At 32.9% G+C, this 24,360-nt stretch overlaps 2 protein-coding genes across 2 annotated transcripts in view; one reads left to right on the top strand and one right to left on the bottom strand.

The window, feature by feature from the left end:
- Window positions 1–2,112: 2,112 nt before the first annotated feature.
- LOC124357427 (60S ribosomal protein L27a) lies at window positions 2,113–15,834 on the bottom strand. Its single transcript, XM_046809228.1, has 5 exons — window positions 15,717–15,834; window positions 8,416–8,479; window positions 6,292–6,389; window positions 2,423–2,575; window positions 2,113–2,279 (listed from the first exon to the last, which is right to left on the bottom strand). Exons 1-5 carry the CDS (start codon window positions 15,717–15,719, stop codon window positions 2,151–2,153), a joined length of 447 nt encoding a protein of 148 aa, XP_046665184.1. The 5' UTR covers window positions 15,720–15,834; the 3' UTR covers window positions 2,113–2,150.
- Window positions 15,835–22,465: 6,631 nt separating this feature from the next.
- LOC124357425 (apoptosis inhibitor 5) overlaps window positions 22,466–24,360 on the top strand; it is a 48,031-nt gene continuing 46,136 nt past the window's right edge. Inside the window, exon 1 of the mRNA XM_046809227.1 lies at window positions 22,466–22,696. Coding sequence (XP_046665183.1) covers window positions 22,619–22,696 — 78 coding nt within the window. The 5' untranslated portion in view covers window positions 22,466–22,618. The remainder of the gene's footprint in view (window positions 22,697–24,360) is intronic.

Below are 24,360 nucleotides of genomic sequence, written 5' to 3'. Positions count from 1 at the left end.
AGGAGTATAACTTTAGAAACTCGTCTTAACAGGAAAAATAATCAGTGATTTGTATTGTCTTTTTTATTGCCCAGGGTGGTCTGGCGGTTTGTACCTTCAAAATAAGCAGACACCAGTTGCAGTGAATTGACAAAACCTTGTTCAATGAAATCTGTTAAAAACTAAACTTTTTAAATGGTGATTTACAAAATTGTAAGCCCAAGATAACAACTTTTAAGTGCTCCATTTAACGTGATCAATTCAGACTTTTTTGAACTGCTAGACAAGAGTTAAGTTAGTAATGTAATAACAAATGTTTTCCAAAATTACATAGTAAACATTACACTTGTACCTATGAATGTCGAAACACATTTTTAAAGTTGTAGTTTGGTTAGAAACCACTAAAAACTGTTATCTTTTTCGTTCTTAATGATGTAACTGGAAGTTACGATGTTTTATATATCTTAACGCATAAACTAAAAATCTGAACTACTCCCGTACTTGCAGATCTACTACTTATTTTGTAATTGACGTTCTAACACGGTTATCTGTATTTTTTTATCCAATAGTAAAGCGATTCTCTCGAAGACCAACTAAATTATGTGTAAACAGTAGATGTAACGCAACGACTGGATTTTCTATAATTTTTCCACCCGGGGCAGACGATCACCTGCCTCCTGCCACCATTACTAATAACTGAATGCATTTTTATTTTATAACGAAAGTAAAAGTACAACAAAATACTGTCATCCATTTACCCAATTTTGTGTAGTTTTTTTTTACCCATATTTAAATTAAAACATTAAATGTTTAAACTACACCACATTATCAAAGGGAATTTCTTTAAGTGAAAGATCCTTGATTACAAAATTACTCATTACAACGCACAGATCATCTGGCACTCCAGCTAGGGATAATTTGGTGAGAATCCAAACCACCGGCTCTGGCAGGTCATCTCCTGCATTTGTGATCATACCTCATTTGCTCCTCTTCTTTTCAAATCAGCCATATGCATACTTTACATTTCAATTTCTCTGCTCATAATTATTCTACAATAAAGTTCTTCAGTTAGTGATTTGTCATGCTTTGTCCGTTTACCAATTATCTGTCTATGATGTATAACAGCTGAACCTTTTTCGTTTTAACAAAAACCCCTATACTTCGACCCCAAAGAATAAAAACAAATCCATCACAGGTCAATAACAAATAATTTTTAATCAATGTTTAAATATGATAGGAAATTCCAATGTTTTAATATCCCAAGGCAAAAGTGGGAAAACACAACTAAAACAAGTCATGAAAATTTGCTTTGGTGCCATTTATCAACCATCAACCAGTAATATAAAGCCAAACTTTAAAAAATGATATTTTCTAAGAGACTTATTGATAGGTGTAATGAAACTTATACCTTGCTATTTAAATATTTTACGTTTTACAAGTTTGAAACATCCTAAATTTGAACTATAAAAAAATGGAAATGTGCTGAAAAGTGACAACTGTATCATATTTTTAGTTCTTTGACAACATTGAAAAGATATTTGGATTTGAAAAGTTTTAAACATGTTATATAATTTCTTTTTTTAGATAACTGTCATTCATAAACAGTTGAAGTTGCGTTGACACTTGCCACTACTGGGGATAATTATTTCTAATTTTTCTTCTAATCTAATTACTTATTATCAGTCTTGAAAAACATCTCATTTTAAGTTATCTTACAGGCATCCAAATATCTTCCAGGCTTTTGTTAAAAATTGTGTTGTTAAAAATGCCCATAGCATTGAGAAAATTCATTTGGCATGTCTTAATAAAGTTGAGACATCTAAATAATGAGAAAAAAGTAGAGAAGGATAATTTATAGCTTATCATTGATACTTGTCTACCAATATAAATATTCAGCTGTTTTCTTTAAGACCATGATCCACCAAGTTAAATCTTAAGTAGGCTTAGTATTTTTCATTTAGGCCATTTAAGTCTCTTAATATGGGACATTGTGCCTAAACTCACTTTAGTCTAGGACTTGAGGCTCCTAACAATCTCTAAAATAGTAACTTATATGTCGACTATAAATAAGGTAGTAGAGTAAAATTTATTAAAACCTGTATAAAGGAATTGGTTTGATAAAAACACAGAATATTACATTTTATAACACATTTATTATTAAAAAATTACAGTTACGCTTGTAAGACACAAGCACCTCCAACAGCTTTAATCTTGTCCTCAGCTTTCTTGGAAAAGAATTTTGCTTTAACAATAACCGGCTGCTTTGGGATTCTTCCTTTGCCCAGGACTTTGTAGTATCCCTAAAAAACATTTATCACACAATAATTCAAAAGCAAATGGGTTTGTAACAATTTCCCCTTAAAACAAACTTAGCAGTAACATTTCAAAAGGCAAACAACAGAGATAACTGTAAAAGAAATGGTTACATATTCATAATACTCACAGCCTTGACAACGTCAATAACAGGAGCCTTGCCTTCTGGGTGATCTTTGTATTTCAGCCTGGTCTGTTCACTAACAAGGGTCCACAACTTGTCCAAGTTCACTGTTGGACAAAATTTCTGGTTTTTCCTCACGTGATAGTTCCTCATTCCTAACTGAAATAAAAAATACATTATAGTTATTTTAACTTTTATATAACTGGCACATTACTGAAGATTATTCTAACAATTGACTAAATCATCAGATTGTTAATGTACAATCATAAATCTCAGATCGCCGGTGAAAAGTTGTCTCATCATTTGAAAGTCAATGTTAGGAATGTAAATAACTTTATTAGTATATAACTTACATATAGTACACTCTTACTAACACAAGGATTCATTTTGTTCATAAACTTACAAATTCAATACTACCAAATTAATTTTTGTATTCTTAGTCTCATCTTTTTTTTCTAGTGCATTGTACATTTCCTCATATTCCATTAAAAGTGTAGTTTGATGAAAAAACGTAAATGCATACTTAAACCATGCCTTGATTGCTGTACACTTGAAGCACATTAAACCAAAATCATGGTTTTCCAAGACCTTTTTTATAATAACCAATTTTATTAATTTGAGTTTTTCTTTTATGCCAAATTAATTTTTGTATTCTTAGTCTCATCTTTATTTTTCTAGTGCATTGTACATTTCCTCATATTCTATTAAAAGTGTAGTTTTATGAAAAACTTAAATGCATACTTAACCCATGCCTTGATTGCTGTACACTTGATGCACATTACACCAAAATCATGGTTTTCAAAGACCTTTTTTATGATGACCAATTAATTTGAGTTTTTCTTTTAATTTTGTACTATTAAAATATATTTAGCCATATAAAATTGTATAAATAGAAAGCAACTGCTTTAGGAAAATATTCTGATGCATTGATAGTAATTCAAACAAACAATAAAAATATTGATTAAAAAATATTAAAACATTATTACCTCATATGCCTAGCAAAAAATATCATATAAAACTTTTAGATAATAATTGGAAGAGATATTACCTAAAAAGGACTCTTCTACCAAACCTTGAGATTTTCGCTTAACTTGTTCAAACTGCACAAATGTAATTTAGTCACCAGTGTGTTAAAATGAGACATCAGAAAAATTTTACGAACCAAAAAGTGGATGGTTAAATATTTAAAGATGTTTTTTATTATGAGATAATAATCAACATTCCCACCAGTAAAGCTACAATATACAGTACATGTTTTTCATCAGTTTGACGTAAGTGGAATCACTGATCTTGAACACAGTAAATTATCCATATACAGGGTGTATATTATGTCTGGAAACACCTAAATATATCCTTTAATAATTTTAAATATAAATTTGAAACCTCTTACAATCGTGATAAGAGATTGGGCATCTACTTTTTGGAACAATGTTTTGTTATGTCACACCAACGGGGGACGTCCTGCCGAGGGTATCGTGAATATTCTTAATGGAAGCTATACCTTGTGATACATAATTTTAAAGGTAATAGCTTACTGAATTGAATGCCACAAACCGCATCTCAAAGGAATTATTCTATCAGAAAATAGAGCATTTTTTAGTATTGAAAATTTACTGATGTTCAACAATGTAATTTTAACATGGTTCTTGCCACAAAATGTGTTACACTAATTTTTTAGCATTTTTTTTAAATGTTCAATTAAATAAAACAAAAATTTCATTTTAAGCTGGTTCTATTAGCACAAATTTGCCAGTTTTTATTACAGTACAATTATGGAAATACTTATGTTATTGATTTCTTATTACAAATAAAAAATAATGTATGCTGTTAGAAAAGTCTTATACAAACAAACGTTTTACCTGCATTTGGTGTCAAAGCAATTGTTCGAGCTGTGTTCCTTCTACGGTTTTGACAATGAGCCAATCTTGTGTAAAAATGATTCGACAGAGTTGCCTAACATTTCTTCAGTTATCAAAGCAATCTCCTCTATAATCCTGTTTCTTAGGTCTTCCAAATTATGAGGCTTTCTTCTATAAACATTGGATTTTAAATGACCCCATAGGAAATAATCGATTTGGTGACAAATCCGGAGATCTTGGAGGCCATTCGATTTCTCCTCTTCGGCCAATCCATTTATGAGGAAACCTTAAATCCAAATACTCTCTTACCTGTCTCCCATAATGGGGTGGAGCAACCATCCTGCTGAAAACCATACATTATCAAAGTATTCTCCTGATGCAATTTGAATAGCTGGGATTATTTCATTTTGGAGCATATTGTAGTAAAGTTCGGCATTTAAATTTCCATTGATGAAAAAAGGGTCCAACAATTTTGTTACCTAAAAATTCCACACCATACGTTCAGTTTTTTGTGGTTGCTATGAATGGGACTCAGTAATCCAATGTGGGTTTTCACTAGCCCAGTAAACGGCAATTGTGCCTGTTAACATTGCCATTTAGGAAAAAAGTTGCCTCATCAGAAAATAGTATGTTGGTTAGAAAATCTCTATTGTCATCACATTTGCGCATCACAAGTTCACAAAACTCAACTCTTCTGTCGTATCATCCTCACTTAACTGTTGGACTAAATGAACTTTAAATGGTTTGTATTTATTAATTTTCAAAATCTTACTCACAGACATAGGGTGCATATCATGTTGCTGTGCAGCTTTTCTGAGCGATGTATGTGGGTCTTCAATAAATGTTTGCAAAACATCTAGTGCATGTTCTTCATCTGTTGCAGATTGTATCCTACCTACCCGACTTTGGCCGATTACGTACACTCCCTGTCATTTCAAAACGCTCAATAGTTTTTGATATTGTTGAAACACTTATGGGATTCCTTTCTGGGAAAGTGTCATTAAACAAATTACAAACTACTTCCCGATAAGATCTTTGACGATCGCCATATCCTCCTCGCATCATCAACAGAGTAATTCGTTCTCTTTCAGGACAATTCCATTAAAATGCCAAATAAAAACTGAACTACTGTAATTAGATAACTTGTTGACAGCAATGCTTCAGAGACACTGATTAACTCGACAGGAATGATATGACCTTTGTCCATTTGTAATTCCCAAGCTTAGACCTGTCTAGTGAAAGCTCCATGCTCAACAAACTGAAACCTGTAGACCAGATGATTAATAACACAATAATGTTTCTCATAGGCTAGTGACCTTTGTCTCTTTAAAACCTTCCTGCTGACTGGAAAACACCAAGTACAGATTCATAGTAATCAGAGAAATTGACTCATAAGTTTTATTCATTGTAATAAAAACTTGGTAAATTTGTACTAATGAAAACCAGCTTAAAAATAAATTGTTTATTTTATTTTAATTGAACATTTAAAAATGCTAAAAAAAATTAGTGTAACACATTTTGTGGCAAGAACCATGTTAAAATTACATTGTTGAACATCAGTAAATTTTCAATACTAAAAATGCTCTATTTTCCTGATAGAATAATCCTTTGAGATGCGGTTTGTGGCATTCAATTCAGTAAGCTATTACCTTTAAAATTATGTATCACAAGGTAATAGGCTTCCATTAAGAATATTCACGATACCCTCGGCAGGACGTCCCCCGTTGGTGTGACATAACAAAACATTGTTCCAAAAAGTAGATGCCCAATCTCTATCACGATTGTAAGAGGTTTCAAATTTATATTTAAATTATTAAAGGATATATTTGGGTTGTTTCCAGACATAATATACACCCTGTATATCACATGGTTCCATAATTTTGTTCAATATAAATTAAAGTTAACTCATATGTTCCCATAGTTCCAATATTGGAACTCCAGAAAGTAGACAGCGGCTTGTAAAGTCCTCTAGGTTTTCAGTTTATATGAGTTAATGTATCTACAATGATATCTTACTTTTCCAAAATATCCAGGATGGTATTTGTCAAAGTTGATCCGGTGGTGATGCAAGCCACCAGCATTACCTCTGCCACCAGGATGTTTCCTGTGTTTACCTGGAAGGGAACATATAAATATATAGTGAACATATATTTAGTTGTGAAATAAATAAATAAAAATGCCTTTATTTGGCCAGTGCATTTCAATTTAATTGCTTCACAAATCTACTGTTATTTAGTAAATTAGAAAATAAATAAATATAGAAAATGTCTAAACTTAACTTAAAAATAAACAAATTCGTGAAGGTAAATTGAGAAGTAAGATGGGCAGTAAATGATTGCTTGATTGTTGAATTCGATCGATTATGTCATCACTAGTTATTCTTCCTCATGCTAGGCTTGTCTTGTATATGTCTTGTTATAATTCTAACTCACATTATTCGTAAGAAGTCTAACATTTTATGAGTACATCTCTCAATGTATGTTTAAAGTTCTCAGATGAAAATACATTTTTGACTTGCAAGAGAACATCATTGAACAAACAACTTGCGACCAAGTACAAAAAGCCCTTCTTCCTGATTCTCAAGCCTCACTTTAAGACAATGGGAGCTTACAGTTCTGTCGAATGCTATGTTCAGAGACCTACTTCCGGTATAAGAGCTTCTTGTAAGTATTGTGGCTCTATGAGAATATGATTTTATAACTGATTGTTTTATTAATAGAATATTTTTAAGAGTTGTATCATTGGACTCTACTATGTCATATATGTCATTGTTAATATTTTCTGACATGACAAAACTTCACAACTTTTCAACTAAATATTAAAATATATGAAATGGTGAGTGGATTGACCAGAAACATGTTACTTATCGTCTAGGCTACATGGTATAAACCAGAAAACTTTTGATAACGGTCTTTACACCAGCCACGATTATAAAAGTCCAAGATTAATAAATCATCCCAGCATCCCCTACATTTTATATTTTTACAGAAATAGGTATTACAAATCTTGTTCATAATACTCTACAACATTACATCTCGTAACATAATATAGCCTGCATATTTTATGATTTGGAAAGTTATTTATTTAATATTATTTTTTTAATCAGTCAGATACTACTGTTCTTCTTTACAAAGACACAAATGTAATGATAAGACATGCATTAACATAATTTATATCCAAGTAATAGTTTATCAGTACATAGATATAGTGAATAATTTGAACTTCAAACTGTTGTAATATTTATATCCTAGAATATTTTAGTAAGTTTGTTTGGAATGCTTTAGCTTGCTATCTGACTAGTTATTCTTCATTTTCAGGAAAAATATTTGAGATTTACAAAAAAATCATAGTTAATGATACTAATCATTCGCTTTGTCAATCATAAAGCAAATCCACAGTGAATTTCTATTGTAATAAGGATTGTTAATTCTTAGAAAGCCACACTTTATTATAGAAAATTTTATTGTTGTTGTTGTAGATCTACTTACTCAATTTTCTAATACACGAAATACAAAATAATATCAATGTTTAATGTTATTATTCATTTTACACTTTAAAATGTTTCTAAAAGTGCAATTTTTAAGACTAACTGAGTTTATGGCGAATAGAGCCATATAATCCCAGTGGAAAAGTAATAAATGAATAGGCTATAACTTCTTTACTAAATCATATAGCAATGTATTTAGTACATTCAAGTATCCCTTGAAAGACTGGAAAAACACATTCTCAATATGACAGCAAAGAACCATTTGAGCGTGTGTGGTTAGACACTGTCAGATTTTTAACAAACACAAATGACTGGCTAGCCACGTTTGTCCTCAAATTAGATGTGAAGGATGCACGAGTCTGAACTCTAGTTACCTGTATATTAAATCATAATGTAAGGGTCAGTACTTATCAATGAGCTGTAGGCTACAATATAAGTGATATCTTGCAATTTAACATCTATGCAAGTTCTTGACCTTCCACACTATTTTATGCATGATATTTACCTTTGACTCACTAAGGGTTAGTAATGGGGGTCAAAACTACTTCAGTCAGGTTTGAATATTTAATTTAACATGTAATTAATTTAATTTGTATATCTGCAGTACGTTTTTAGAGAACATATTATTTAAAAAAAAAGTATTTTTAACATACCAATTCGTCCATGCCCATGACTGACATGACCTCGGAGCTTCCTAGTCTTCTTCTTAGATGTAGACTGAAAAAAGAAAATAATACATAAAAACTTGAAACAATACTGGATATTAAAGTTAATCTATTACGGGAGAATAAAAAAATAACCCATGTAATAAAACTGATTTATTTCCTTACAATGTGAAGTATATGTCTTTGTTATTCGGATCAAAAAGGAATCAGTAAGACTTAAAATTTGCAATAAAAACTTTACATGTTGAATTAAAAACGTAACTTATACATAGAATTAAATTTAACTCTGGTGTGCTGAAGACCTCTGCTCCTGGTGGTTTGATGAAATTAAATAAAGTGGATAACAGACATATCTTCCTCTAAATAAAAATGTTACTTTATTTAACCCTCCAACTGGCCTTTGAGTCGCTGTGTAATCTTAGCTTCAATAACATCTACATGTTCTCAATAAATTATCCCAACAAGGTATTTAAATTTCAAATAACCTCATAACTTGACTTTCTCAGCTCGGATTTAGTAAAAGATGGTTGTTCTCTCAGCACCAGGCCACACATGGTGGCCGGCTGTGCCCTACATCACCACTGTCTGTACATAACTTTTTATTTACACAATACGATTTACAGTTTTATTAGCTTTAAGGCTGAAATCGATTGGTTATTTTTTTTATTTGCAGAATAAGATACAAAGTAGTTTCCATATTTTGAGCTTTGCCGATTTTAATAAAACTTTGCACACACACATTCTAGACATAGGCTAACATTCTACCAACAAATATTGTCAGTTGCCACTTAACTGTAGGGTTTACACTCTTAAGTATTAAAAAGGTTGATGCATACTTTTAAGCACTGCTATGGAGTGTTAAACATTGATCCATCAACTTTGATATAGTAGATCTGTGAATGTACTCTGAGCGCGTTCACAAACACGCAATGTCAATGTATTTAGCATCAAAATAAACAAATTTCTGGACGTTTTCCCACATACTGTCTCAAAGTGATCCTAGTAAATATACAAGACCAAACTGCTGGAAAAACAATAATATAATATAGCGTAGCTACATATAACCTGTGAAATCAGCAGTAGGCAGCAGAATAATAACCAGCCACCATACAAATCAGTGAACCAAATTATCAATTTAAAATATCTTAACAAATGAATACGAAAATATACTCGGGAAATTCCATACCAAATCAACACAAAATATAAACATGACTACTTTAGAATTTGATGAAATTTGGTATTAAGGTGGTTCTCAAACATTGTCAATTTCCCCTCAAATATTTCAAAGTTTTTCAAAAAACAGCAAACAACATACTTTGAATCTCCATAGTTTTTCTCCTAACTGAGCTAAAGCTATAGGAGAGATGTAATTTTATTCAGTTTTAAATGCACTTTCTTTCTAATATACAACAAAACATACTTCGTCATAACAAGTGTTTTTTTTTCAATTTCAAAATTTTAATTTTATCAAAAAGTGCATTTTAGAAAATTTAAAAATTCCTACACATAGTTTATATTTATGGTAAGCGATTCTCAAAATTTCAAAGTGAGAGTCTAATGGGTTCATAGTTTAGAATTTAAGATTTGTGAAGTTTTTATGGGATGATATATAAATCCTTCCTGCAGAAGTGGTGGGATCAACTTTAAATGTCTGACAACAGTATCCATAGTGTTTGGATGAAGGACCAGCAGGGTGCAGAATATTTTTATTTAACTATGAACTCATTAGACTCCCACTTTGAAATTTTGAGAATCACCAAAAATGTAAATCATGTATAGTAGCCTAATTTAAATTTAATCTTCAAAAACTGCACCTTTTGAGAAAATCAAAATTTTGAATTTGATTTTAAAAATCTTTTATGACAAAAGCATGTAGTATTGTACATCAAAAGAAATAGTAAAACTAAGTACAATGATACCACACCTATCTCTCCAGCTTGTTTAGGAGAAAAGCTATGGAGTCTTTAAGTTAGTTTTATGTATTAATAATTTGAGTGTAAAATATTGTTACAAATACTGATTAAAATACAATAGCAACTTTAAATATATATATATTGAATGTTTGTCCTTTATGGAATCGCAAAATATTAGACAGACCATTATGAAAATTTGTATATATACGTATTTTTCCACGGAAAAGGTTTATAAGCTATGCCCATTGATGTAACTCACCACCAGGCAGCACTGCAAAAGATAAAAGGTTTAAAAGCGCCTGCACACTATAAACTGCAATTACGAGACAGTTACGTATATTACATAGCCAAACACTATTTGAAGGCGCTAAGTTATTATGTTTATTTGTCTTTAAGATACATTTCTGATTCAACTTAAAGTTTGAGTATTAGACCACTTTATAATAAAGTACATGTACGTGCACAATGGCTATAAACATAAACAGATTTTCTTGATCATGGCAACAAGGCAAACTCTACATCGGCGTTGTAAATATAATTCAATTAAACCAAAAGTTCACATACACAGGCAAAGCTTACGAAAAGCGTGCAAAGCCGCGGGAAACAGCTAGTTTATTATATAGCTAATATTTATACACTTGGACAAAGTAACAAGTAGATTGGTCAAAGTTAAAATAAAGATATAAGTAATATAAAAATTTGAAGATTACAAGAGAGGTTGTCTACTGCTGAGGAGTGACTTTTGATGATTTTCAGTGACTTTGAAGCAAAAAAATCTGCCCTTTATTGATAAACATTACAAAAACAATGTAAAAAAATAACATATTTGAAAATCAATTTTTATTGCATATTTCACTAATTAAACTAAGCATATAGTAAGCATAGATTGAAGAAACCATTTTAAAACAATAATCTTATCTTACTGTGCGATTGTGTATGTGAGTGCGTCGTGTGTGTTGTAATCAGCAACTCAGGAAATTTTAATATATAGCATCTCAATAATTGAAAAATTCAAGACAATTATGACGGGCAAAATCAAGATAAATGTATAAAATGAATAAAAGATATGATTGACAAAAATTACAATTTCTTAATTTGGTAAATGCAGCAGATTCACGGTGATGTATGTACATAAATACAGATCTGCAAGCAAAATATGGTTACTGAAGAAGGATAATTAGCTAATTAGGTTATTTATTTACGGTTATTCATACAAAAAGTACAACAAAGTTACATTTTCGTCATTAGTAATTTGCATAGTCCCGGTCAGCTGTCTTCCAGGAATATACAGACTCGCAGCAATCTACGAACCTAAATCTAAAAAATACTAACAGGAAGCAAAATACTATTTTAACACATAAGCCAAATCTTTAATGAGACTATTTACTTACTTTTAATCATAATTTAAAACAAAAACCTTTTTCTGATAGTTAATTTGTATATTGATGATCAGCCGATAATTCATGAAGCAGTGAGTCTCTGCAGATTTTACTGTTACATCCCGTCGATTGATTTTCGAGCCTGAATCTTTGTTGAAGATTCCGCAGATTTGAGATTTAGCTTCGACACATCACTATTATCACAATGCCATAAAACTAGTATTTTAAACATAAAATTTCTGTGGGTCATAATCCGTGATTTTTTTGTGATTTCCGTGATACCTTATTAAAATCGGTAACTTTTTCGGGACTTCTGTGACTGGTAGACAGCCTACAAGAATGACCGGACAATTTTCCCAGTTTATCAAGAAATTCCCTGACTATTCCCAGTATTCACTGTCACTAGACACTCTGTGGTTGCAATTTTTGTGGTGGATTTTGAGAAACTTTACATAGCCATAACTCTGAAACAGTTTGAAATATTTAAGAGGGAAATCGAAAATTTCCTAATCTATATGAGAACTACCTTCAAACCAAATCTCATCAAATTCTAAGCCAATACAATGAATACAATGACGATGAACATGCATTAATTATTAATGTCTCAAGTTGTCATATAGGCTATGTTTATCCTTCAAAACAGTAAGATACAGTACAGAATGTAATAAGCAGCCTACAATCATTGTTAAATTATTTTTATCCGATTTTTATTTTTCGATTTACTTAACATATGATTTCAACTCATTAGTTACAGTATTTTTAAATTTAAACAATAATCAGAAATGAATTATTACTTTGGCTGCAGTATTATAAGCGGCCAGCAACACAACCGAATCATCGTTTATAAAAATGTATAGGTCTTGTATTGAAAAAAAATGTATTGAAATCAAACTAAGACTTTTTAATGAATTAATGTAGTTTTAATGGCATCAGTACATGTAGGAATACCATTTCAGAATGGCTAAAGTAATCATAAATACTATGCTGGTCAAAAATACTATAAATAAAGTTTAGTTATTTTATATAATATGAAACAAATACATTTCTTTCAAATATAAAAGTATTGGTTCACTATACAATTTTAAAAGCCTAAAACGTAATTCAGTTCTACAATATTGCTCAAAATTAATTCAAAGTGAAATCGAGTTGGGAAATTAACTCAAAAGTGAAATTATGAAATCAAGTGAAAATTTAAGAATTGAAAATGGCAATGAATATGAAGAAACTAGTGATATACATCTCTGAATAGTGCCTTCAAGATGTGGGTTTGGCTGCTGGTAACCCATGGGAGAGTCCTTTCACGATTGCATAAAAGTGGTTGCTCATTGCTATTTGTACAAGCTAGGACTATAACTTAAATATTGGTCAGATATTCTGATATGTAGGTCTAATACAGTTGGTTTTGTTACTTTGTAATCTTAGCTCTGTGGTATTTCAAAGTGTGATCTTTTGGGGCTGTCTCAAAATGGGTTCGCGCTGAACATTAGAAAAGGTCGAGGTTGCATCCGGGTATAAGAATGAGTAGAATGGTAGTAGAGTTGCCTTCCTCCAGGGTGGCGTCTGACCTTCTCTCACTAAGTAGACTGATGACTTGTCGGGTTATAGGTCTGATTACAGGACATGGTCACCTGAGGAAGCATCTTCACAGAGTCTGCATCCTTCAGGAGGATCCACTCTGCAGAATGTGTGATGAGCAAGAGGAAATTGCTGTACACCTGCTCTTTGATTGTCCTGCAATAACAAGGGAGCAGTATGCCATCTTTGGTAGTTTGGACAAGGGTGGTGAATTTCCCCAGGAGGACCTGATAGGTTGTTTTCGCGGTTTGTGGAACTGCTGAAATCATAGACTGGTAGGCCTCATGGTGTGCTTCCGGGGTGCGCAAAAGGACCTTGAGGCTTATGTGCACGGCAATAGGCCGCCTCATAGAAGAATCTTAATTTGATGTTATTAATTTATTATTCTTGTTGATTACCAATATAATTCTTGTTACCAAAAATTTTTATTTATACTGTCATTATTGCAAAATATATTGGATTGCTAAATAGTAACAAACAAATAACAAGTGTAGGACATTAATAATTACCCCGGAATATCGATGATTCAATTGTAATGGTTGCTATTTATTCTGCAGTTTCAGCAATGTTTTGTTGACATGCAAACGTTTCACTTATTGTGTTGCAACTTGTTACTGTGTATAATAACAGTACATATTTTGTTAAAGATAAAATAATCTATGTTTTTATGTATTTAAGTTGGTAATTATCATATTAACCGCCGGGGCGGAAAAATACGAGTTTTGCGTTCTTAACTTATTGGAATCGTCCTATATAAAAAAAAAGTATAAGGTTTGATGGGGTGGAAATGAGAAATAACGAAGTTCTAGAAAATAAAAAATTAAATAACTTTCCAGTAATATCTCCATGTTCTACATCCACGTCTAGCGTCACGTGACCTTTTGTGGCCAATGATTGAACCTCGTGATGACGTCATCGGTTGCGCCGCCATCTTTGCAAACGTAAATGAGAAATTACAGAAATGAGCAGAATTTTGATCAAAATTAATAATGTTTTTCTTAATTTCGAGAAAAAAATTTAATTACGAGTGCCTCCGGCCATCAGCGCGGGCTTCGGCAGCACCTTCGGTGCTGCCCCGCGCGCTGATGTCAATAAAAGAAAACATCCCTCGAGATAGTACCTATCAGTAAAAATATAAAATTCTAGAGGGGCTGATCAAAAATATAAATTGAAATGTAATGCAAAGGCAATTATGTAAAGTTTAAAAACTAAATAAATCATGAAAAACTCAAATATATAGATGGATATTAACAGAGAACACTTACCATTAGTGTGTTGGCGGATATAGCTAAACAGCAGCAACAAAAAAGTGGTCTATTACAACGAAACGACACAGTCTCCCGGTTTAAAAACACCACTCGACCGCACGACGAACAAATACACTCATTTTTAAAAATGCCCTGTTCTATTAAAAAAGAGATAATTTCGTTTCGGTTAAAACGTAAACTCTTTACGTGCCCTACGAAAACACTCCGACACACACAATTCACTAGCGTTGGTTGAAACTAGTGGATGGTTGATTCATCATTGTAAACTCACTCACTCAATCCGACCTACTGAACACGATATCTTGTGTAGAACTGACCTATGCCCCGGACAACTCAGATAACAGGTATGCTATCAGCCTGCTATCAGTCCCGGCCGCAGATAATAATTCAAGTAAACAGATTATCCAGACACAGCACACAAACTGAACATTAAAACATTAGAAACTTTACCACTTATCAATATACCCCCTAAAATCATGTTATTTGTCATTTGCACCCCCTAGTACTATATATATTTTTTGTTCAGGAGGGTGAGCAGAATACGTTGGTAACGTCAAATTCGTGATTTGCCGCCCCGGCGTTTAATCTTACTGGTACCTTTAAGTTAACTTATTTATAAATACATCATAATCTTTACATAATAATAAACCAAGAGGTTCTAAACAAATAAATATATGAGAATATACACCAATAGAACATAGTCTATATTTTTCAACATTTTCATGTATAACCGTGGTTACTTTCTATAAAAATGCATTCATATGGAATTTTCGCTTGCAAAATCCAAAACCTTTCAAATCACAAACACTCCTGGTGAATATACTGAACACTGGGGGGGTTAAGCCTACAAATTGCAAGTCTTAATATATTCTTTGACTCTTCAAAATCTGAGGATTTATATATCTTTAACGATATTCAAGTTACAGTTTAGGCTAAGGCTAACTGAAATGAAGTAATTGATGATTACATTAGTGGTAAATTATTAACCTTACTATGAACAATGTTAAAGACAAGCCGTCAAATATACATTCTAATTGATTATTACGTTCAAACTTTTTGTGTAACAAGTCAAATAATAAATTCTGTTAGTTATTGTGACACTTATATGTAGGATTATAATATTAGAAAAGGATATAATAATGCACAACACTTACCATGATTTCACTCCAGACCAAGAACCCAGGAAGTTAGTAGTAAGAAGAACAAGAAACTGATGAATTGATGGAATAGAAGAGGTGGAAGGAAGAGTCAGTGTGGCCACTAATTCGACACTGTAGATCTAGTTAAAAATTACCTTAACCTGCTGTGGTAATGTTTAGATTACCCCAAAACAATAATAAATAATATACAAAGTGATGAGATAGTTATTGTGCACTTTCTTTTTGCTGTAATAACACTTCAGATACAAATTTAAAACATTCAATATTTTTAAGTATTTAGCTTTAAACATTGCAGGGACTGATTCCAGGTATGCAAACATTGACTTTTATTATTTCTTTTACTGTTTATATATTTACTATATTTATCATTGATTCTCATCCTATGTCCTGATGGTATTACTCATATTTCGTCCATCTCAGAAACAGCCTGGTTTTTTGCTTTTCTTTTTCAGAGTAGGTCACGGTTAAACTCAACTTGGTTTGTGTTGGGTGACGATCGGGTCTATATTTAAACCAGACGGGCGGCATATAGTGTTTTCTATGCAAACTTGCAAGAACAGCGAAGTCATATTCCAATTCTTAGCATTTCCGAGAAACGATGCACATTTCTTGCCTCTGGTTATTATTATTGTAATTTAGTTTTCGCTTGATAAGATAAGATATTTATTGACCAAATTTAGAGTTTGACCAGATAAGAGAAATTAACAAAATTACAATAGGTCTCATCAACAATTATAAAAATAATAACCCTACAAACAGAAGTGGTATACAGTTCATAAAATCCAAAAGAAGGAAGCAGACAGCACAAATGACATTGTTTTGGCCTCTGGCAGATCCTCATAGTTCGAGCAATATTCTAAAATGTTAAACTACAATATCAAATAACAACAAAATCTTTAAAAGACAATACAAAGAACAGATAGCAAATAGCTAAAACCAAATATTAAAATTAGAAATACGCCTATTCAACTAAAAAAACCAACATTACATTCAATAAATTCGTCAACAGAATACATAAGATGTATTTTAAGCTAATTAAACAGTCTGTCAGAGAACATCTTATCACATACAACTTCTACCAGGCAAATTGGTAGCTTATTGTACAATTTTGTAGCAAGTGTATTGTGATATTTTTGTGTCCTTGTCAATCTACATCTTGTTATATAAAATTTATTTTTAAACTTAGTATTGTGGACAGGGACATCGGATCTAGACATAAAAAAATCAATATCTTTTCTCACAATCTTAATTATTTCATAAATATTCAAATTGAAAACTGTCAGAATTCCTGTTTCCACAAACAAAGGCTTACAATGTTCTTGTGCCAAGGAGTTGGTCAAGATTCTGACAGCTTTCTTTTGTAAAATTAAAACATTGCCAATTCCTATACCATTACCCCACACAATCAAGCCATTCCTCAGAGTACTCTCAAAAAAGCATGATAGGCAATTCTTAAATAAACCTCAGGAACAATTGCCTTTAAATTACACTGTAAAAATATAACACTAGACAACTTCTTACACACAAACTCAATATGGCGTTTCTATGTTAATTTAAATCAATGTAGATGCCCAAACAATTTACATTCTCAGAATATTTATTAGATAAATATGCATTATTCAATGATGCAATCATTTTTTTAGTTTTTCCAGCATTTAAAAACAGACCATTGTCAGTAAACCAGTTAACAGCTTTGTTATAATTCTCCTGAGAGATATGTTCAAGAGAATAAATGTTATTCTGAGAAGAAACTAAAGAGGTATCATCTGCATACATAGTTGAAAAACAATCAACATTACAAGAAACTTCATGATTAAAATTAAGAAAAACACTGGCCCCAAAATAGAGCCTTGAGGGACACCTTGGTTAACATCTAATATGAGAGATCTCTTACCATCTACCTCAACCAACTGTGTTCTGTCACTAAGACATAACACAAAAAATTTAAGTTCACAATCTTTGAGACCATAATAACGCAATTTCGTAATAAGAATATCATGTGCCACACAATCAAATGCCTTGCTCAGATCACATAGTGTGGCCTGAGCGATGTGCTTCTCCTCCACGGCTAGGTACAGTTGTGTCACAAGACTATCCACTGCCATTATTGTGGAACGACTCTCTCTGTAGCCAAATTGATTATCATTAAACAAATTAGATTCTTCAACATAACTACACAACTGTATCTTTATAATTGTTTTCTAAAACCTTAGCCGTAATAGAAATACAAGAGATAGGCCGATAACTGGATGGCAACATACAATCGCCTTTTTAAAAGCGGAACAATTCTATAAAACTTTAAACAACTATGGAATACTCAATCAAGAATACACATTAAAACAATAAGTTAAAGGGACTAGAATGGAAAATAACATAAATAAAAAACTTACTGGTAAGACCATATACATCTTTACTTCCTGATATTTTATTTACTTCACTACACTCAACACTTGCTCACAAGAGACCTGAGAAAACCTGCAACTAGTATTAGGTTTTGCCGATTTATAAATACATTTTACAGCCTCATTAACACTACCGCTCACTTTGGCACTTATTTTTTCCACAGAAAACAAAAGTAGTTGTTGAAGCTATCCAGAAACACGTCACCCAGGTTGCGCTTCGAATACTTCTCAGCTCCCTCATTGATGATGGTCCTGGCCATGCTGCATTTGTTGGACGCTTCCTCAATTCTTGTAGCATTGAAGGACAATTTACTTGCTTGCAGAGCTCTCTTGTATGCATTTCTCTTGTCATGCAAAATTCCGAGGATGTCACCATTTTTTATGCTTTTGAAAATGTTCAACAGAAGGAAAATTTCATCTTTAATTTTTCTGTGCTCATAATTATACCATTTGTTTTTTAAACTCTTCCTGGATAGGCATTTATTACTACTCCCTTGTACTTTCTTGGTTGTGCATGAAACATATTTTTCAAACATAGACAAACAAGTGTTTAGGAAGGTATCAAAAGTGGTTTCTGCAAGTCCCACTTCGCTTTCAGTTAGGTCAGGTATATTGTTTAACAGATAGTACCAGTCAATCCTGAGCAAAGCCAACCTAAAATGTTCACAGTTAAAAGGAGTAACCTGGCGCACTTGAATATGTCGAACCTTAGTATTTACAGGCTTATCAATGGAAGTATAGCTACTTAGAATAGGTTTTATCGAATACCATCATGATAAGACAGACATGGCTGAATCACCTCAATATAAAGACTATCTTGTGTACAATCAGTCATAATGTTGTCAAGACATGCCTGCCCATGTGTAGGCTCATAATTGACACTACTAATTAAATTGAATTGTCTTAATAAATTTGAAAACTGAGTTAACTGTAGATTTTCCTTATTAATGTCAAATTCTGCATTCACATTACCACATCTGTGAAAAGAGATTAAGTTATCTAACTTAATCTCTTTTTGAAGCATATAAAAAAATCACAGTAATTTTTCAACTGTGTGAGAAAAAATATTGGACTACCTTTCGGTGATCTGTAAAGACAAGCTACAATTTTAAGTTGATATTATGTATATCACCACTGCTTCTTCAAAATTTAGTTCATCACAAAAATAGTTGAGGTTAGTTGCAGTACAAGAACCAGCCAAACTTTGGTTGAGGAACAATAAAACACCACCGTGAATATGATTAATACGACAGAAGCTGCTCCCAATATTGTAATTAGCAAGAACACAGAGCCAATGAGCGAATGCTCACTGAGACATACTACACTAATACTTGCATCAAATAACAATCCCTCCAGCTCTTCAATATTATCCCATAAACATTCTATGTTAATATAAAATATCTTAAACCAGTCCCACCTGAAATTTGCGTTCTGATAATCGGTTTTAACACCTCCGCCTTAACCGGCCGCACAAATATGGCTATCTTTGGGTACTTCAAATACAACTCAGTCTTTAACTCGAACATTAGATACGTCCAGGCACCGAAACTTGATGAACAGAGTTTAATTAGATCCGACGAAGACATAGTGGGATCTACGAGAAGTCACAAACTCTTTGACTAACACGCCATCCTTCCAAAATGCAGCATTTAACACTTTTTCAAACTCATCTTCTTTTACTCCTATTTTAAACGATTTATAGGTGTCATACCTAGAGTGACGTCTTCACATTAAAAATTAATGACACCACGAATAGATAAATATGACTCCATTTCCATTTTAGTGACTTCTGCATCGAGACGTGATACAAAACCCCACTTTCTCTTTCTGCCAATTTTAATTTTACCTCCCCTCCAGTCTTTGTATCAATTACAGGCCTGGGTTTCTGCCTAAATCCACCACTAACAGGTTGAGCGCTAAGCCTCTTTCTCCTGTGTGTAAGTGTGCGAACATTATCTTCTACATTAGATTCGAGAAACTTTTCGGATATCAGAGAGTTTTCAACATCAGCTACAGAGTTGGGCTTCACACCAAGACCTCTTCTGACAATCCCAAAAAATAACTGTTTAGGATGATCATGCATTTGAAAAGGAAGTACTTATTTGAAATGTTAGGCCTACTTGAAGAATTGAAAGTTCTGGTTCTAAATGAGACCGGCCTGGTACCATTCTGATTATTTAAACTATTGTCAATTTGTATCTGCCTGGATTTGTCCAATTTATTTCGCACAATCATATTGTAGCAGTTTGAAGTATCCACATGGTTCAAGGATACTTGGGTGCTCGATATAAGCAACCCCTTAAGATTCTCATGTTTAGATTTTAGTTCTACCAACTCATTTCTTACTTTTTCATACTGTAGAAATAGTGACTTCTTTCGCATAAATTGACATTATTCTTACTTTGAACTTCTAGTTGATACAAAACTTGTGACTGGCAAGGTTCACCTCTTTATTATTAATATTAAACCAGCGTTTTTTTGTGTTTTTTCCTTGCTTGATCTCAATCACGTATTTTACGCCACTTGATATTTGGAAAATCCCATGAGCTCTATCTTGGAATAAATTGTATAACAATAAAAAAATATCTTTGTAGTTCTTATGAAACACATTCACATCTTATACGGCTTGGATTCATGAAGGGAAATGACAATGCTTTCAAATAAAGATTTAAAAATACAGTTTGTTCTGAATATTTAAGTCTATGATTAACAAGACTTCAATCCATAATCACTAACCTTTGTAAGCACTTTAGCAGCGTTTCTGTACGGCATACTCTTAATATACTTTTGCAGATGCCATTAGAAAGATTTTTTGCCGAAGTTTTCTACGTTCGTGTGTACAATCCTCAATTGTGAAGACCATTACTACTTACTCATGTTTGTAGCCATATTCATTCATAACGTAGCTATGGTGACAAGGGTTGATTCAATGTGAATGTTGAGTTTAGCTCCAGTTCACCTTCCTCTTAGTTTAGCGCCTCAAATCTTAAGTAGTCGCATACCTGACTCGTGGAATCTGGAGTTGTGTTCGTTTGAAGAGATCCAAAAAATGTCGGCGACGAAGAAACTCAAGATGAAATTTTAATATAGTCTCGACATCAAACGCACCTAGACTAAAATACAGCGTAATCTGGGAGAAGAGGTATTCATGCGTATAGAATTTGCAATAAGGAAAGTAAATTGGTGCCAAACTCACAATTTGCATTAATTTTATCCTTTTCACCATAGCTCAGATATCAAAGACAAAGATTCACGATTTTATTGACCATACAACATAAGCCTGCCATTAGTCTCATCATAGAATTATAAATAATAAAATATACTAAAAAATAATATTAAAAGATTTAAGCTAGAATAAAATTACATATTCAATTAATAATAGATTAGGGCCTAAGCAAGATAAATCCTGCAGTCTTTAAGCCATTCAAAAAATAAACAGGCTTATACATGTCCGAAGTTTAAGTCTGGAGTGCTCATACACGAACAAATCCTACGAAACTACGTGCGAAGGAGCGATTAAATACTATATAGCGCGTTGCTGACAGAGACGATTTTACTGCCTCTAATGAATCGTGTGGATCTCACTGAAGGTGAATTGGAAGAATTCGAGAAGAAAGATAGCTTTATATCGTGGAAGTCCAGCAAGTTGTCTTAATCTCACTTTGAAGAAAGTTATTAGGCAAAATAATAGAAACAATCCCTCTAGTGAAGAGTATGATTGTCAGTGTTAAGAAGATTATAAAATGCTGATAAGATGTTAACAAGAACAAACTTAAATTTGGAATCACTCAGCTTTCGGTGTTACAAAAAAATAAGTTAATTGCTACATTAAAAATCAGATTGGGATCCTAAACGACAATTTGGCAAAGAAAAGAGGCTTGTCAAATGCAAAGGCTCTAAAAGTTAACAAACATACAATTTCGAATAATAATTGGAATAGTAGTAGTAGCCATTAATCGAAGGCCACTATTTTTGGAAGAGTTTTCTTACCGGGGATCTAAAAAATACGCTATTAGTAGAAAGAACAGACTTTATTTGACGTACTGTGAAAATTACATGGCATAATGGCTATCGATTCTGGTTTTCTGTCTTCTAAAAGGAAGCGAGATCGATGAGAAGGCTACTACTTATAATTACGCGATGCAAATGTGTTTTAGATATGGTTATCATAAATATGTTACTAAGTAGTACAAAAGTAAAAGATAATTTTATTTTCTTAGGCAAACACAGTTAATAGCTTTCAAGTTAATTTTATTGGTAATCAATTTATAGTATCTCCAAACATTATGTTGAATTCATTGTTTGCCACTAAACTGTCTCTAGGTAGTGGCCATTTTGATTTTATTTCCATTCTGAGCCCACCACTATGGTCTACAACTACAACTCTAAAAAGCTATATTTTCATGTTCTTAGTGAGGTGGGACGTGTAATTGTTGTGTGTTAATTTGTAATAAACTGTTGTATTGGTCTACTCATTGTCAACATACATTTAAAATGAGTAGTACTGATAATATTGAAAAGCTTTACAAGAACTTCGGAATTCTTGCTGACGCAAAGGACAAAATAAGCGAGGTACGTTAGCATTCTAACCTTTGAGGTTTACGCTGATTTCATTTAGCTAGAATTTGTTGTTGTTTATTTTATATTATTTGTAATTGTATTAAAGTCATGTGGGCTATTATGTGAATAAATAGTTGCTTAGTTAATATCTCAGCATGTTTCATTATTCTTGAAAATTTATGCATAGGTATATTCTTAACCCTTATAATCAATATAAATCTGAAAAATTTAATGTTTAGGCAATGTACTGTTAATAGTAAGCCTACTGATTTAGAGTAATGATTGTTAGACTGCCATAGATTGTTGGTACTAAATTACTAGTATATAGTAAATCATGTACTGAATGTGTATCGAAAGTTTTATAAAAATTGGCTTTTACATTTTTGAGGTACGGCCATCCGTAGATTGGTTTTATCAGCACATAGCCTGTTAAATCGGTGGGACTCTGAAAATAGGCGCGACCTAAGAATGAGGACTATATTGTAGTAAAGAAGACCATGTATTGAATGTGTGATACTTGATACTTGATGTCTTCGTCTTTGACTGATAAAACCAGATAGACTTTGTCAATTTTGTTTAAAAACTGTTTGCAATTTGTTCAGAACAATTTTGTCAAGTATTTAAAACTATATACACTATTTACAAAGGTTTATGGTGGCAGGACTAGAACAGTGGGTCATCTTCAAGTTCCTTGAGTGCATAGATAGGCTTACTTGTGAGTCGACCATATGGCTTCCTTGAACTTAATAGTGTTCATATTTCTGATGCTTTCCGGTAGGCTGTTGTATAGTTTGACTGCTGCTATTGGAAAACTGTTCAACGATTTTGAAAGTCTACATTTTAGGGTGTTTAGGTCTTTTGCATGGCGGGTGTTGTAGCCATGGACATCTTGTCTTCTCCCAAACAGTGATTCATTCTCCTTTACGTATATAAGCGAGTTCATTACATATTGGCCTTGAACCGTTAATACCCTGAGGCGTTTGAAAATAGGCCTACAATGCTCCAGATGGTCTGAAGATGTAATGATGCGTAGCGCCTTCTTTTGGAGAACAAGTATTCTGCTGCATGCTGATGCATGGCCCCAGAGCAGAATACCATAGGCTAGGTGGCTGTGAAAAAGTGCGTGGTAAACCGTTACCAGGCACCGCTCTGGTACCACGTTTCTCAGTTTTCTCAGCAAGAAGATAACCCTGGAGAGTTTTGTGCAGACTTTGTCTATGTGGCAATTCCAATTTAACTTCGGGTCCAGCCAGAAACCGAGTAATTTAACGGCCTCATCACAGTCCTCTATGACATCTCCATTTTTTAGAGTACAGAATATCAGTTGTGTTTTTTCTTCGTTTAATTTTAGTTTGTTTGTGGTGAACCACCTCATGGCATCTGCTAACAAGTCCTCGGCTTCCTGAAGCATGGAGTGTATCAGCTTTCCTCTGGACAGGAACGTAGTGTCATCTGCAAACAGCACTGCCCTGCCTCCCAGTTTTAAATCATTCACAAGAATTAAGAAGAGCAAAGGTCCCAGGATGGAACCTTGTGGCACTCCATGCATGACTTCTCTACTTCCTGAAGTAGCCCCACCAAGCGATACCCTCTGTTGTCTATTTTCGAGATAGCTGGAAATAGTTTTGTGAACTGTTCCTTCGATCCCATAGGAATTTAGCTTGCTAAGTAGTATC

This window comes from Homalodisca vitripennis, chromosome 3 (genome assembly GCF_021130785.1).
Source record: "Homalodisca vitripennis isolate AUS2020 chromosome 3, UT_GWSS_2.1, whole genome shotgun sequence".
Classification (NCBI taxonomy): domain Eukaryota; kingdom Metazoa; phylum Arthropoda; class Insecta; order Hemiptera; family Cicadellidae; genus Homalodisca; species Homalodisca vitripennis.
The sequence above is the reverse complement of the archived record's forward strand: the minus strand, read 5'-3'. Positions and strand labels throughout refer to the sequence as shown.